Raw genomic sequence first — 14,660 nt, 5'->3', positions numbered from 1 at the left:
TTGAGTGGCCCACTACATCAAAGGCGGCTTTCGCATCCAAAAATGAAACGTGCAGTGGGACTTTCATATCCACAGCTTCTAGAATTGACTTATACATGTCATACAGGATCAGAGCGCAGAAAAGTGGAGAAATTTCAAGGATTTTTTATTACAAATAAAGATTCAAAACATAAAACAAAACCAAAAACAAAATTAAGAAGCAAAAAAAAACCAAACAAATTAACAAACATCCCACTGACTTAAAATTGTTTTTTTTTTAAACCCAAAAATGTCCTTTCAGGTTTTAATTCTTTCTTTGGTATGCCAATCTTGGACGCATACATCAAGGATTTGTATAGTAAGATAGACAAAAAATCCTTGAACACTGTAACACAATGTGTTATCTAGTACATTTGTAATCTCAGCATGAATGAAATATTATCTATTCTGTACTTTGTTATTTTTTTGTGTTCTTTGTGTCGTTATTGGATGAGTTACGCCCTTTTCTGATTTTTTTTAGATTGTTCTTATGTTGTATTGTTGCACCACTGTCACAGATTACTTGGGAGGGTTTGGCGCCAGCAAACATGTTTAATACCACCACATTCTATATGTGCCTGTGGTTGTCGTTTGTTGTTGCATATTATATATTTTTTTCGTTTATCATTAATTTGTGTGCATAATTCGGGCTGTTATTTTTATCGTTTGAATTGTTTTGCAGTTGTCATTTCACGGCCTTTTATAGTTTACTATGCGGTATGGGTTTGCTCATTGTTGAAGGCCGAACATTGCCCTATAGTGTTAACTTCCACGTCGTTTGATCTTTGGTGGAGAGTTGGTTCATTAGCAATCATACCACATCTTCTTATATTTATGTAATTCTCGTCTGAATAGATGCTATATATATATATATATATATAGATATAAGAAGATGTGGTATGAGTGCCAATGAGACAACTCTCCATATAAACAAGTCTAAATTGAAAACAACGTTCAAACCTATGATTGCGTTGGATAAAAACCGCAATTTTTATACGTGTGCATGCAAAACAATTTTCTTGTTAGAGGGGTCTAAATACAGCACAAACAACATTTTCCAAAAGACCAAAAAAGTGAAAAGGTATATTTTAACAAAACGCATTTGACTAACAGGTCGAACAACGGATGTTCTTAAACCCTGTTGACTGCCATTGGCGATTGCCAAATAAATTGATCACAAGATGTAACAAAATGCATGTATCTTAATATATATATATTGACTGTTTTAAAACATTACAATCAAAAGCATTAGCATTGACCATCGCAAACAAGATGTCTAGAGAAAATCCAATACTTCTCTCTTTGTGTTGCTCTGCGGATGTTTGTCTGCATCCTATTTTACGGATTGTTGTCATGGTTGTTTACAACAAATTTTTTATCAGTTTTGGAATATATACGTCCAAAAGCAAAGAAAACATTCGAAACGAGAATTCCGAGTGCTTCAATTCATTTTCCTATAGTTTTTTGGAAAATCTTTACCCTTGGCTTAACGCAGAATGCAAAGTTATTCAATAGGAAAGAAAGGATATATGGGAGTCTTTTAAGGAACCATTGTCCTAATAAAAACAGATCTAGCATTGTACTAATGCATGAAAAGATAAAATAAATTACAAAAAAAAACTATAGTTCTGTTTGTGCCTTGTGCCGATATGACGAACCACGCCATTCCTAAATGATTAAAAAAAAAAACTGTTTCAATTTTGTATTGCTATCCCATTGTTCCGGGTTTTTGTTTTTTATTTTCCTCTTCTTTTTTTTTATTGGGGGTTAGGGTTTTTTTTTTTTTTTTTTTTTGGGGGGGGGGGGGGGGGGTCTTATGATCGCTCACAAACATGTCTTAAGCCGCCAAATTCCATACGGGATGTGACATGGCCATTTTTGGATGTCTTGTGGCGACTTAATAATCCTAATTGTTCACATCCTTGTTGTTTGTAGTTTTTATGGATATCTGTCTCTTGTCAATCATACACCAGTTCTTTGTTTATGTCAGAAAAAGCAATTTACATTTATAGGAGTGATAAAAAAAGAACAAAAACGTGACATGCAGTAACAACTATTTCTAAACCTCTAAAACTTTTGTATGAAAATTGTTCGGCGCTATCCTTATAATAGACTTGATGTGCATGTTCTCTGGGTGAAATCGAATTTTAAAAGAAAATTGATGGGGCTTTCGCACACGTACTGAAGTGAAGCTTTATGCAAAGAGCGGCAACCCTCTATGAAGGAAATCAAGATTGAAAACGCTATCCCAGAATATCGTATACACCATTTGATAGCATACATTTCGATTTTGAAAAAGAATACATAAAAAAAAAACAAATAACGGAACTGAAGTATAAGTGATCGATTTTTGTTTCACTGTAAATCGTTGCAACCCATGTTATTTCTAAAAAAATATTTTTAAGTCTGCATATCGTTCAAAATAGAAAAATGGCCTGTGTCAAAACTTAAACGAAGTCGCTCAAAAAAAATGAAATAACATTGAACCAAAATGTTAGATACTGAATTGTATTGTATTGGACTGGAATTTTTATCGATTAGAATGGAAACAGATATGACTTCACATGATCACATGAGTATACATACAAGTAGACAAGTAGGGACGTACTATTAGAGATTTCCGGAAAGTCTCGGATCGGTTCCGACTGTTGACTCTGACTCTGACAGCAAAAATTACAGGGGTCGTCTCAAAGTTAATTTAGCGGCGCACTTGATTCATAAGGAGTCCATAAACGGAACATACTCTCGCTCCACCGACAATAAGAATAAAACAAAGAAGAAACTTGCAATAAAAAGGCAGTACCAATGTATCAATGAAGTAACAAATCAGGGACCAGTTCAAGTAAGAAAAAAAGTCAGACCTCGATATTTGTTGAAAATAAAACGTAGGACGAAAGTTTTCTTCTTAGCCACCTTAAATTATGGATCCGCCACTGGTCAAACCAAAGACTTGAAAATTTATATTTACTGCTTCTCCACTAAGCACGAAGCATGGTCGGCCTTGAGTCAGAATGTGTTAGGGTTGGTTGACTTGTTTTACTGCAGACAGTTAACTTTTTGAAATGGAACGTTAAAAATCGGTGTGTCGGTCTTGTACATTGCGTGGTCAAATATTCGTATCTTATTATGTTCCCTTTCCTGAATTTAGCTTGGCACTTTAATAAGATGAACATCCAACCATCCATTCATCAATCCTACATTCATTTTTGGACGAGATGTTGAAAGCTGAAAGGCTGCGATGGCAATTTTGAAATTTGAAAGGGTTGTCAGACATAATTCCTGCATCTAAAAGGGCTTTCGTTTATACCAAGTTTGGTAATATACTTTTTTTCAGTCGGAAAAGATAACTGAAAAAACTACGGATGCTATGTGATCAGGGCAATAGCTCAAAGATACCTTTGAGCTAAGAAGCAGGGGATAAGATTTGTGTCAACATTAAGTAAAAGAAATATAGGAAATAAACAGAAGACAAACCTTATTTGATTGAATAAATCGTTGTGTAAAATCTTGTTTAACTGTTATTTGCAAATTTTACCTTGAAAAGCTATTATTTAGTACTTTTTTTTATTTTGTGACGACCCCCTCCATTTTACCTGTCAAGAGTCGGTGTCAAGAGTCGGTACTGAGACTTTCCGTAAATGTCTATTAGAACCCATCCGAATACCGACTGACCGCTGAAATATCAATCCACTAAATTCAATAAGTATTTGGTTCAACTCATAATAACATGTATAAATATAAAAAAAGAATATGTGGTATGATTGACAATGAGACAACTCTCCACAGCAGACCAAATGCATAGAAATTAACAACTATAGGTCACCGTACGGCCTTCAACAATAAGTAAAACCCATACAACATACTGTAAATTCAGAAATTATTGCGATGTTTTTATTATTGCGAAAAATGCGACAGGGTTATAATCGCAATAATTTAAACTCGCATTTTGAAATTTTTTGTATGAATTAAACAGGATTTTCTCAATAGCGCAAAATTAAAATCGCATTTTAGTCTAAAATGACAAAATCGCAATAATAAATGCACGCAATAATTTCTGAATTTACAGTAGTCAGCTGTAAATGGTCCAGAAAAGCCGTATTTTGAAATGAAAAACGATGAATACGTATGCCATTTATAATCACACAAACTTTGATGAGATGATTAAAGTTGTTAATTTTCTCCTTTGACAATGTATATCCATGTACATTTCGGCAATAGAAATTATCATATTCATATGGGCACCAATCGTGCTTTTATATGTTAGCTTTGTTCTTGTAATGTTGTGAATCACAATCATTAAAGTTTTATGTCCTTTTTTGTATGGCGATGCTCCTTTGCATTTCTTATGGTGTGTTTATTTCAAAAGTCATTCGCTATGTCCGATTTGATTAGTTTAAATCTTACATGTGAATAGGAATTTCTCCCAAAATCATGTGCCTGTTCATGTTCATATTTTAAATCTTATAGAAGTGCAAATGATATGATTTAAAGTGTAATAATAAATAAATGACAAATAAGATGTTACATCTAAAAAAAGATTTATCTGTTATAAAATTAATTAAATGATGATATACAGTATGTATTTTTATTATTTTTGTTGTAAGGTTGCTGTCTCATTGATGTATATCCCATACCACCTTTTTCATAAAGTTAAAATCAACAGGATACAGCTTTATGAAATCATTTATTGTTGGAGAAATAACATTTATATTTTCCTGATCATCATGACAGATCTTGATATTGCTCCGTTCCATTGCATCTTTCCAAAAGGCCTGTTAATGTTTGCATGATAACATCCACCATGATGCCACCATGGTCCTTCATACAAAGCGGCACAATTTCTATCATATATGTCATTGTCCTGATCCCTAGCACTAAACTTATATCCATTATGATGTTTCAATAAATCCCCTGTAAGTAAAAGAAACAATTGAGGTTAAAATACAACAACCTTATTGACACGAAACACAAGGAGTGTATGTAGTTCAAACTTTTAATTCCAAGAAATCACTCCCGATATCCGTTAATGTATAGAGACGACATGGACTGTATGCGATACAGTTTAAATCTATACTACGACAATGTTCGTTTATGAAAATGGCTGTGACTAACATACTGTTCATTGTAAGACTAGAAATATTTGAAAATTTTAAAACAATGGTCGACCTGATGCGAAGAAAAACTTCTGTAGAACAAAAAAAAAAAAAAAAAACACAACAAAAATGTACAAACTATTTCTAGTGTTAAACATTTCTTGACTTTTCCAATTGAACGAATGTTTTTATTTGATTTGTCCCAAAATATAATAAAATACTGAATGCTAAGCAGAAAAAATACAACAACCAATCCCTCTATTAATCCGACAGATTTGATGTCTTCGAACGAATCACAGATCCCTTTAATCTACATGTAATATAAACATTGTTGGAAAAATGTCTTATTGGCAATTAGACTACTGTTGTGACATCTTATAATTTTTACATTTTTAATACATAATATATTTCAAAAAGAGTTGATTAAACTTATTATAATTCTGTAGCGGATTAATTACATCGGTTTGCTTGTTGATAGGGGATATCAAATTTGATGTAATATAAAATATTGATGTTAATAATGTTTTACCTGCGTTTCCTGAATAATCACCGACTGTTAACCCGTACTTCGAAGCAGCGTCTCCAATACTGAATCGTTTGTATACAGCATATTTCTTTTTATTACTTTTGTCAACCATGTCTATTCTCAGTTCGTATTTTCCACTTGCTGTCAGAGTATGCATGTAATTGTTTCCTACAATAAAAAGAAAGAAGCTGTTCATCAGTACACATAGAAAAGAGACAGAAGATACCAATAGGACATTCAGAACTCATAAGTCGACGTAAAATGACAACACAAAGACAAAAGACAAACAAACGACAAAATGGTAATGAAGTCCACAAAACACTTCATAGAAAACAAAAGACTAGCAACAACAAGAATCATCTAAAGTGTGGATTGGTCTCGGATTGTCCGCCAGGAAAAAGCGATCCTGCTGCACTGGCATGTGAAATCCTTTATTTAACTCAAATAAATTACACTGATAGTGTAAACGAAATTACGAATTTGTAATTTACTATGATGTGGAAGCCGAAGACATTACCAAATTCGCACGATCGGTCAATTAAAATTTTCTTACCCCAAAATCTTGACGTTATGTCTTAAAATAAAAACACGGTTTTCAAGATACAGGATATACAAGTCTGTTTCCCGATAAAAACAACACGGGTACTATTAATTTAACATTTGAATATTCTTGTCCTGCGTAGCCAATCAATTTCGGACTAGTCGTTTAAACAACATTCCATGATCATCATTATTATTAATCATCATCATCTGAATTGCATGAATATAATCCATCAAAAACTGGAAAATTTGTTATAAATTCAAAACAATTGTGTGTGTTGGACATGTTGGAGGTTAATACAGTTCCCTTTTATTTTTTTTCACTCAAAAACAATGTTTTCTTTTCAGCAAAAATCTTTGATGAAGTTAATAACTATAGGTTGCAAACGAGTAAAAACTCGGGTTGTTGAACCTCTTTCTCTGAATGTTTTGCATCTCGGTGGGATTCGAAGCTATTAGCTTCATTCGATGTTCACACCATCTTGAGATTATTACGTAACAAATATCGATTCTGATTGGTGGTCGCATTATTTGGTTATAAGTCGATAGGCTAGAACGAGATACATAATTGGGAACTTGTCTCGGACAGAAGATATTACAATTATTTGCTTTTGCACTTTGAATGTATAAAATGTGTCCAACCTTAAAATTGTATTTTCTATAAATATTCAAGATCTAAATATCCATCTTGATTACAAAAATCTTGTTTTTGTTGAATATAAATGGTATGTATCTGGTTTCTATGGAAACATAAAAACATAATATTCTGATCTGACTGTATGTTTTTAACAGATTTAATGTGCGGTTGCTGGTTGTCTTGGACTGTCTTCATGTCATTGCTCCAGATCTATTTTTTTTTTAAATTATTACTTTGAAATAAATTTTCCCTTTTTTTAAGTTTTAGGTGATCTTGTACGAGTTTCGTTATCGTATGCTTTGAATGTGCGTTTGTTTTTATATATCATTTAAAAAAAATATTTCACTAACTTACATCTGAAATAAAAACTTGAACTCAATGGTATTGCTTTTAAAAATGTTTGTACCAAGTGCAGGATATATGGAAATAATTAAAATGAAAAACAAAATATAAGGATATTTGTCCTTGTGAATTATTTTTTGAATTTGCAAGCTTAACTTCACATCAAATTCCGCTTACTGTATTAAGAATAGTGTTTCATGAAACCCAGACTTTTGTTAATATCAAACGTTTTTTATGCACGCTTTTAAAACATACTTTCAGGTGAAACATGTGAGTGTTTTGTAAATAATTGAAAAAGTTAACAATTTCGTAATACCTATGGATAAGACAACCAAATGATCAACATATTTTGCGTGTCAATCATTTATGTCGCACTCTTTACAGTGTGATCTTTTCAGTGTGATCTTTTCAGTGTGATCATTTCAGTGTGATCATTTCAGTGTGATCTTTTCAGTGTGATCTTTTCATGCGTTCAATAGATAAAAAGAGAACACAACCATAAGTAAATAAAAAATAAAATTGAGAAGCTGGTATCTTTAGCTTGTCACTGATAATGGGGTATTTGATCTGAGAGTTTGAGAAGCTGGTATCTTTAGCTTATCACTAATAATGAGGTATTTGATCTGAGAGTTTGAGAAGCTGGTATCTTTAGCTTGTCACTAATAATGAGGTATTTGATCTGAGAGTTTGAGAAGCTGGTATCTTTAGCTTATCACTAATAATGAGGTATTTGATCTGAGAGTTTGAGAAGCTGGTATCTTTAGATTGTCACTGATAATGGGGTATTTGATCTGAGAGTTTGAGAAGCTGGTATCTTTAGATTGTCACTGATAATGGGGTATTTGATCTGAGAGTTTGAGAAGCTGGTATCTTTAGATTGTCACTAATAATGAGGTATTTGATCTGAGAGTTTGAGAAGCTGGTATCTTTAGCTTATCACTGATAATGGGGTATTTGATCTGAGAGTTTGAGAAGCTGGTATCTTTAGCTTATCACTAATAATGAGGTATTTGATCTGAGAGTTTGAGAAGCTGGTATCTTTAGCTTGTCACTGATAATGAGGTATTTGATCTGAGAGTTTGAGAAGCTGGTATCTTTAGCTTGTCATTGATAATGGGGTATTTGATCTGAGAGTTTGAGAAGCTGGTATCTTTAGCTTTTCACTGATAATGAGGTATTTGATCTGAGAGTTTGAGAAGCTGGTATCTTTAGCTTGTCACTAATAATGAGGTATTTGATCTGAGAGTTTGAGAAGCTTGTATCTTTAGCTTGTCACTGATAATGAGGTATTTGATCTGAGAGTTTGAGAAGCTGGTATCTTTAGCTTGTCACTAATAATGAGGTATTTGATCTGAGAGTTTGAGAAGCTGGTATCTTTAGCTTGTCACTAATAATGAGGTATTTGATCTGAGAGTTTGAGAAGCTTGTATCTTTAGCTTGTCACTGATAATGAGGTATTTGATCTGAGAGTTTGAGAAGCTGGTATCTTTAGCTTGTCACTAATAATGAGGTATTTGATCTGAGAGTTTGAGAAGCTGGTATCTTTAGCTTATCACTGATAATGAGGTATTTGATCTGAGAGTTTGAGAAGCTGGTATCTTTAGCTTGTCACTGATAATGAGGTATTTGATCTGAGAGTCTTCCATAAGTGATGTTCCATCGAATAAGGAACAATATAACAATTTTTGGTGAAAAACTACTATCTACTATTTTGAATACAAGCAATACTACAATCAATTTTATTTGAAAATCATTATGTGCTTTTTTTACAATAACATAATATGAAAAAAAAACTACTGTAACGAGGCAAATTTAAGGTAATTCTAATGTACATACCAAACCAGAATTCTCCATCAATGTTACCGAATCCGTTTTCACATTCCAACCACTTCCGGTTAAAGTCTACTGATCCATCAAATCTTTTCTGAATAACCTGAATAGTAAATTTATTACGAAATATGAAATATCCTATGATGATAAGCATAAAGCAATTATTTTCACTTATTGTATTAAAACTTGCAACATAGGTAAGGTAATCACTATTGATAGAGTTCTTTGAAATAACCCCAATAAGAATTATATAAGACTTTTAGTGTATACTACATTTTTACTGTTTTCTAGAAGGATTTGGAAAACACTCATAGGAAGCAGTGTTTATAATGAAGGACGCCGTGTTCGTTGTAAAAGGAAGGGTTCTACTGCGGTTGAATTGGTAAAAACTTCGACGAACGAATTCTCCCAGAATGTTCAATATCATTTGTGTCTTGATATGGAATTTAATATGTTGAGAAATTTAACATTTGTGATTATAAACTAAAACTTGTTTTCCAACATGCTGAGTTTCCTGGCACAAATTGAGAGAATATATATTTCTCAGATTCTTGTAAATTACTTTTAAAATTTATAAAACATGTTAAGTACAAAACAAGAAATAAAAGCATGACCTACTGTCCAACCTCCGCCGTTTGTAGACATATCACAATACGCCTTAACAAGATTTCTGTCGTCGGGATATATTTTGTACACACCACTTCCCAGCGTCTTGTAGCTGTTCTTTTCTATATCTGTGCAGTCTCTGTTTTTTCTATCTTTATGTGATTCTGTATCTTAAACCAAACCACACGATGGAATCATGATGGGCAATTTAAACACAAAATATAAAGTCTGTTCTTTTCACATAATTAAAAGAAAATATAGATAAAAAACCTTTAATTTAGTCTTACGTATTACTGTCATCTTTTCGTTAACTGTAATATATCGTCTTGGTGTCAATATGTACACATTCATAATACATCTGTTCAAACATCCAAAGTATGTTTCCTTTCATGCAAATTTAATACATACGTTTATGATGCGTATCATTTTTCGATGCACAAATATATGATTGAATGATTTATATTAATTTGCGTATAGTCATGAGACAAAAATTGTAATGCATGTTTAGGACGAGAATATAGATTAAGCCTTATTCAAGCCATTAAAATTATTCTCTCCATTTAGACGGACGCTTTTAATAGCTACATTTTTTCATCTTGTTTAGCATGATGGTATTTTGATATTTCATTGAAAGGAGAAGGTATGATAAGGGGTGTTTTTGGCCCCTTCTGAAAAGAAGCCTTAATTTATACCATTGTTAGCCTTTGTATAGAAACATGAAAAAATATAGTTTTTTTTTATGTTCTGGTAAAAAGAACGTTGCCTAGCAACCGTTTTTATTAGATAATAGAATAAGCATATACGAATTGCTGTATCTGTACAAATAACCAAATTTCCAAATAAGATGGCAGGTTTGAGAATAACTTGAAGTTACAAATGAAAAGTCACTTCAATTTGAGCTCACAAGATGCTTACCAACAACCTAGCAACAGAAATATTCACTAGCAACGGTAAATACATTGGTGATTTTTGTCCTCCGAAGTATGAATCTAGCAATGTTTGCTTTCATATAATGGTGTTACATTATAATACAATATGTGAGTAATCCTTATCTGTTTTGACAAGGTTTATATTGAGCGTAGCAGCACAAATGTTGCTTAGCAACAGCAAAAAATATTAAATTAAAGCTTACTGTAAATGAAGTAGTCATTTTATTGTACTATCGGTAATAAGAACAAATGCAAAAACAGAATGTATGTACAGAAATAACAATTGGTAAGAAATGAAAAAGTCAGTTTAATTGTAGCTCTATAAATGCTTTTGTCAACAACGTAGCAACATAAATAGCACATAGCAACGGTTAAAAATTTAGAAGATACTAGTATGTTACAGACCTTTTTAGTCACACTCTTTAAATAACTGCATAATCGTTCATCAGAAGATTTTTTCATAGAGCATTTTTTTTTCTTACATGAACAGTTGATTGCCTAGCAACGGATTTTAGTAAATACCATAAAATATCAATTTATTTGTGGAGTTTCTCTTTGAAATAGCTATGAAATATTTAAAATGCAGTAAGTGGTGTCAAATGCTAAAATATGTCAAGATGAATATTTAGTATGAATTACATTACATTAATAGCTTCAATCTAGTAATGACCATGGTCCCTAGCAACCACTGAGGATGTTATTAAGCAATATGAAAATCTTTAGTAAAGGTTTGCGTTGGCTTTTTGTAGTTCTTATTACCAACATCATGATTATAGTTACTAGTATTGCCTTAGCAACAACAGCAAGTCAGAAAGGGGAAGTGCTTGAACAAGCACATTAAGATATTTTTCTAGAGTATTTTTATCTTAATTTGTACCATCTTATATTCTAAACACAACTTTTCAAAATCAACAGAAATAATTTTCTAATTGGTCCAAAACACTTAATGTTTAGACTTATAAGTTCAGTGGGTGCCATGGAAACAAAGAATAGATTTAATGCTTGACTATTACATAGTAGCGTTAGACTTTTTTTTATGTTACTACATTTAAAAAGCACAGTCTGTTCTTATACAAAATACAACAATCTCTTGTAAATTAAATGTATATGAATAGCAATTCGTTTAAAAGCCTGTTTACTCCTTATGTGTCTGTGAATTCAATTAATAATCAATCCTGGCTCTATGTAGATGTACCAATTTAAAGTACCGAAAATTATATGAAAATCTTATTTTATAACATTTGTATTGACAATAGAATTGAATAAGTTATGACCGTTTCATTTTAGAATTTTTTTTAACCACAATATAATGACCAAATCAGCAGGATTCGGTATATAATGAAAACAAGACATAAACTGTTTGTAAATGCTAAAAAAATATGTAAGTTAATTACTTATTTCACCATTTTCTTATCAAACAGAATTTGACCTAAAGTGATGCTCTGAAATATAAGTGAAGAGTAGCTGTCAAATACACACAGTTTGTACAAGTTATTTTACTCCTCTGGCAAAGAATAACAGTCACTTTCATCAGAACTAGGTATGTAAAATGCATCTAAAAAGGATGTTTTAAAGTCTCTCCTTGACTTCATACAGGAACTTCTTAGGACGAAAGATAAGAAGTTGGCAATATCCTTTAACTGTACGTTCCGCTATATAGATGATGTTCTCTCACTAAATAATACAAAATTTGGTGACTATGTTGAACGAATCTATCCCATCGAACTAGAGATAAAGGATACTACAGATACAGTTAAGTCTGCCTCATATCTTGACTTACATCTAGAAATTGACAATAAGGGACGGTTGAAAACAAAACTTTACGACAAAAGAGATGATTTCAGCTTCCCAATTGTGAACTTTCCATTTCTATGTAGCAACATTCCAGCAGCGCCTGCATACGGAGTATATATCTCCCAATTGATACGATATTCCCGGGCTTGTATTTCCTATGATGATTTCCTTGATAGAGGATTGCTGCTCACAAGGAAGCTATTAAACCAAGAGTTCCAAATGGTGAAGTTGATGTCATTCCTTCGTAAATTTTACGGACGCCATCACGAACTGGTTGACCGTTATGGAATAACCGTTTCACAGATGTTAACGGATATGTTCCTTATGTCGTAACTACAATACCCTTCCCTTTTCACGAATGTGATGTACCGAATTAGACTACTTACCGGATTTGTAATAACATAAGCAACACGACGGGTGCAACATGTGGAGCAGGATCTGCTTACCCTTCCGGAGCACCTGAGATCACCCCCAGTTTTTGGTGGGGTTCGTGTTGCGTAGTCTTTAGTTTTCTATGTTGTGTCATCTGTACTATTATTTGTCTGTTTGTCTTTTTATTTTTGGCCATGGCGTTGTCAGTTTATTTTCGATCTATGAGTTTGACTGTCCCTCTGGTATCTTTTTCTCTCTTTTGAAACAGACTGCTGTTCAAGTCTTTGATACCCTAGATACCAAAGCACCCTTGCAACATGTGCACAACAACCAACTACTCGTGCTCCCGTTTTGCATGTACGATACCATCCTTCTATATCTTCTTCGTCACTGTAACTTATAAAGACAGTATGGGAAAGTTTGTTACTGTGTCTTGATTGTATTTTAATTTTGAGCAGGTTTTCTTTAATTTTGCACACATACAGTTCAAATTTTCCATCTTCATCCTCATGTTCTCTGACATAATAAGGGACCTGTTTCAACTGATATACCCCCATGGTTATTTCTCGTAGTTTATCCATACTGAGAACGGGAAAATCCGTTATTTCATCTAAAACATTTGAAGCATCAAGTAATTTGTAAACGGAACGTTTTGTCAATAATCCTTCTTCTGTCACCATCTTTTCGATAGCATTTCCCTTTTTGCATTTATCAAGCATGGCTTCAGCAATACTTTTATCCTCATGGTATGTACTAGCAAGTTGTGGGCGAAACTTGTTGCAAACAGCACATACAATGCGTAATAAATCACCAATGATTGGAATAAAATGGTTTAAAACTACTTTGTCAAAAAATCTCCATTGTTTGACGCGAGCATTTACACTTTCCACGACCCATCTGACTTTGGTGACTAGTCTACTTGCGTTAGCTTCTTCTACTGGATGCTGTTTGGATCCCTTCTCCAGGTAAACGGGCATTTTTACATTATACCCTTACTCTCTTAAGAAGTCTACCACGTGTCTGAATCCCCGGTCTACAACACAAACATCGCTAGTCTCTAGCCACTCATCCATGCCTTCTGCATTGACGTAAATCATATGCTTTGTTATTGATGCATCATTATTTTTTGCGTTTGCAAAATATGGACCCAGAACTGACAGGATATATCCATCTGTTCCTACAATAACCATTGCTTTAACAAGAGATCTGTTTTTACGAAGGCTGTATGACAACCTCTGGAATTCATAATCAGAGCCTTTTTTAAGGTAGATATAAGTACCTTTTATGACAATAATTGCAGCATCTTCGGAATCATTGGCAAACAGAGTTTTTGCTATTGGATTGGTGTGATTCCGAACAAAATTTTCGTGGCTTATATGCTGAAACCCAATGAAATGTGGTACAAAATACTGCATAAGGGAAACTCTGGCACTATGAATGCATCTTTGTACCTGGCTTTTGGTTAACGAAAATATTGTTCCAAGTATATGGTTTGGTAGTCCTGTTCTAAGTTTTGTTAACAAGACAGCTATACATGTGCGTACAGACCTAACATTGGTTTGACGTGCTGAAACAATATATGAGGAGAGTTCATTGAACTGCTGCTTTGATAATCCAGTTAGATTGTAATAGTCACCATCAGATAATGATAATTGGTTGTCAAAATTCAGGATATGAGAGTTTGCCAAAGTTTTTCTTACATTTTCTAATAATGAAGTTATATCAGAACGATGCATATATGTTGTAGTGTATTTTGCAGTTAATGCTTGAAGGGGTGTGTTGTCGAAAAGTTGTTCAGATAAATGATGTTTGCAACAGCGTGTATTCCCATCTATAAAAACAGTATTTTTTCATAAAGGCTTTGGTTCTTGCCTGTAAAGGAACTTTGCATAACTTATTTCTACTGCTTCCTTCCTTCTTGAATACAATGCAGAATCTATGTGATGTGTGAGTGGAAGAAATGTTCAGTTCAA

The 14,660-nt window shown here is 33.1% G+C and overlaps 1 protein-coding gene across 4 annotated transcripts in view; it reads right to left on the bottom strand.

Annotated features, from left to right (window-relative positions):
- Positions 1-4,685: 4,685 nt before the first annotated feature.
- Positions 4,686-14,660, bottom strand: part of LOC127723037 (fibrinogen-like protein A) — a 94,249-nt gene continuing 84,274 nt past the window's right edge. For 2 of the 4 annotated variants that reach the window (XM_052229462.1, XM_052229461.1), the window contains exons 2-5: positions 9,605-9,762; positions 8,993-9,089; positions 5,641-5,805; positions 4,686-4,929 (exon numbers count right to left, since the gene is read on the bottom strand). In XM_052229462.1, coding sequence (XP_052085422.1) covers positions 4,724-4,929; positions 5,641-5,805; positions 8,993-9,089; positions 9,605-9,762 — 626 coding nt within the window. In that variant the 3' untranslated portion in view covers positions 4,686-4,723. The remainder of the gene's footprint in view (positions 4,930-5,640; positions 5,806-8,992; positions 9,090-9,604; positions 9,763-14,660) is intronic. The other 2 variants (XM_052229464.1, XM_052229465.1) reach the window with 2 other exon arrangements.

Source organism: Mytilus californianus, unplaced genomic scaffold (genome assembly GCF_021869535.1).
Source record: "Mytilus californianus isolate M0D057914Y unplaced genomic scaffold, xbMytCali1.0.p SCAF_13, whole genome shotgun sequence".
NCBI lineage: Eukaryota > Metazoa > Mollusca > Bivalvia > Mytilida > Mytilidae > Mytilus > Mytilus californianus.
The sequence above is the reverse complement of the archived record's forward strand: the minus strand, read 5'-3'. Positions and strand labels throughout refer to the sequence as shown.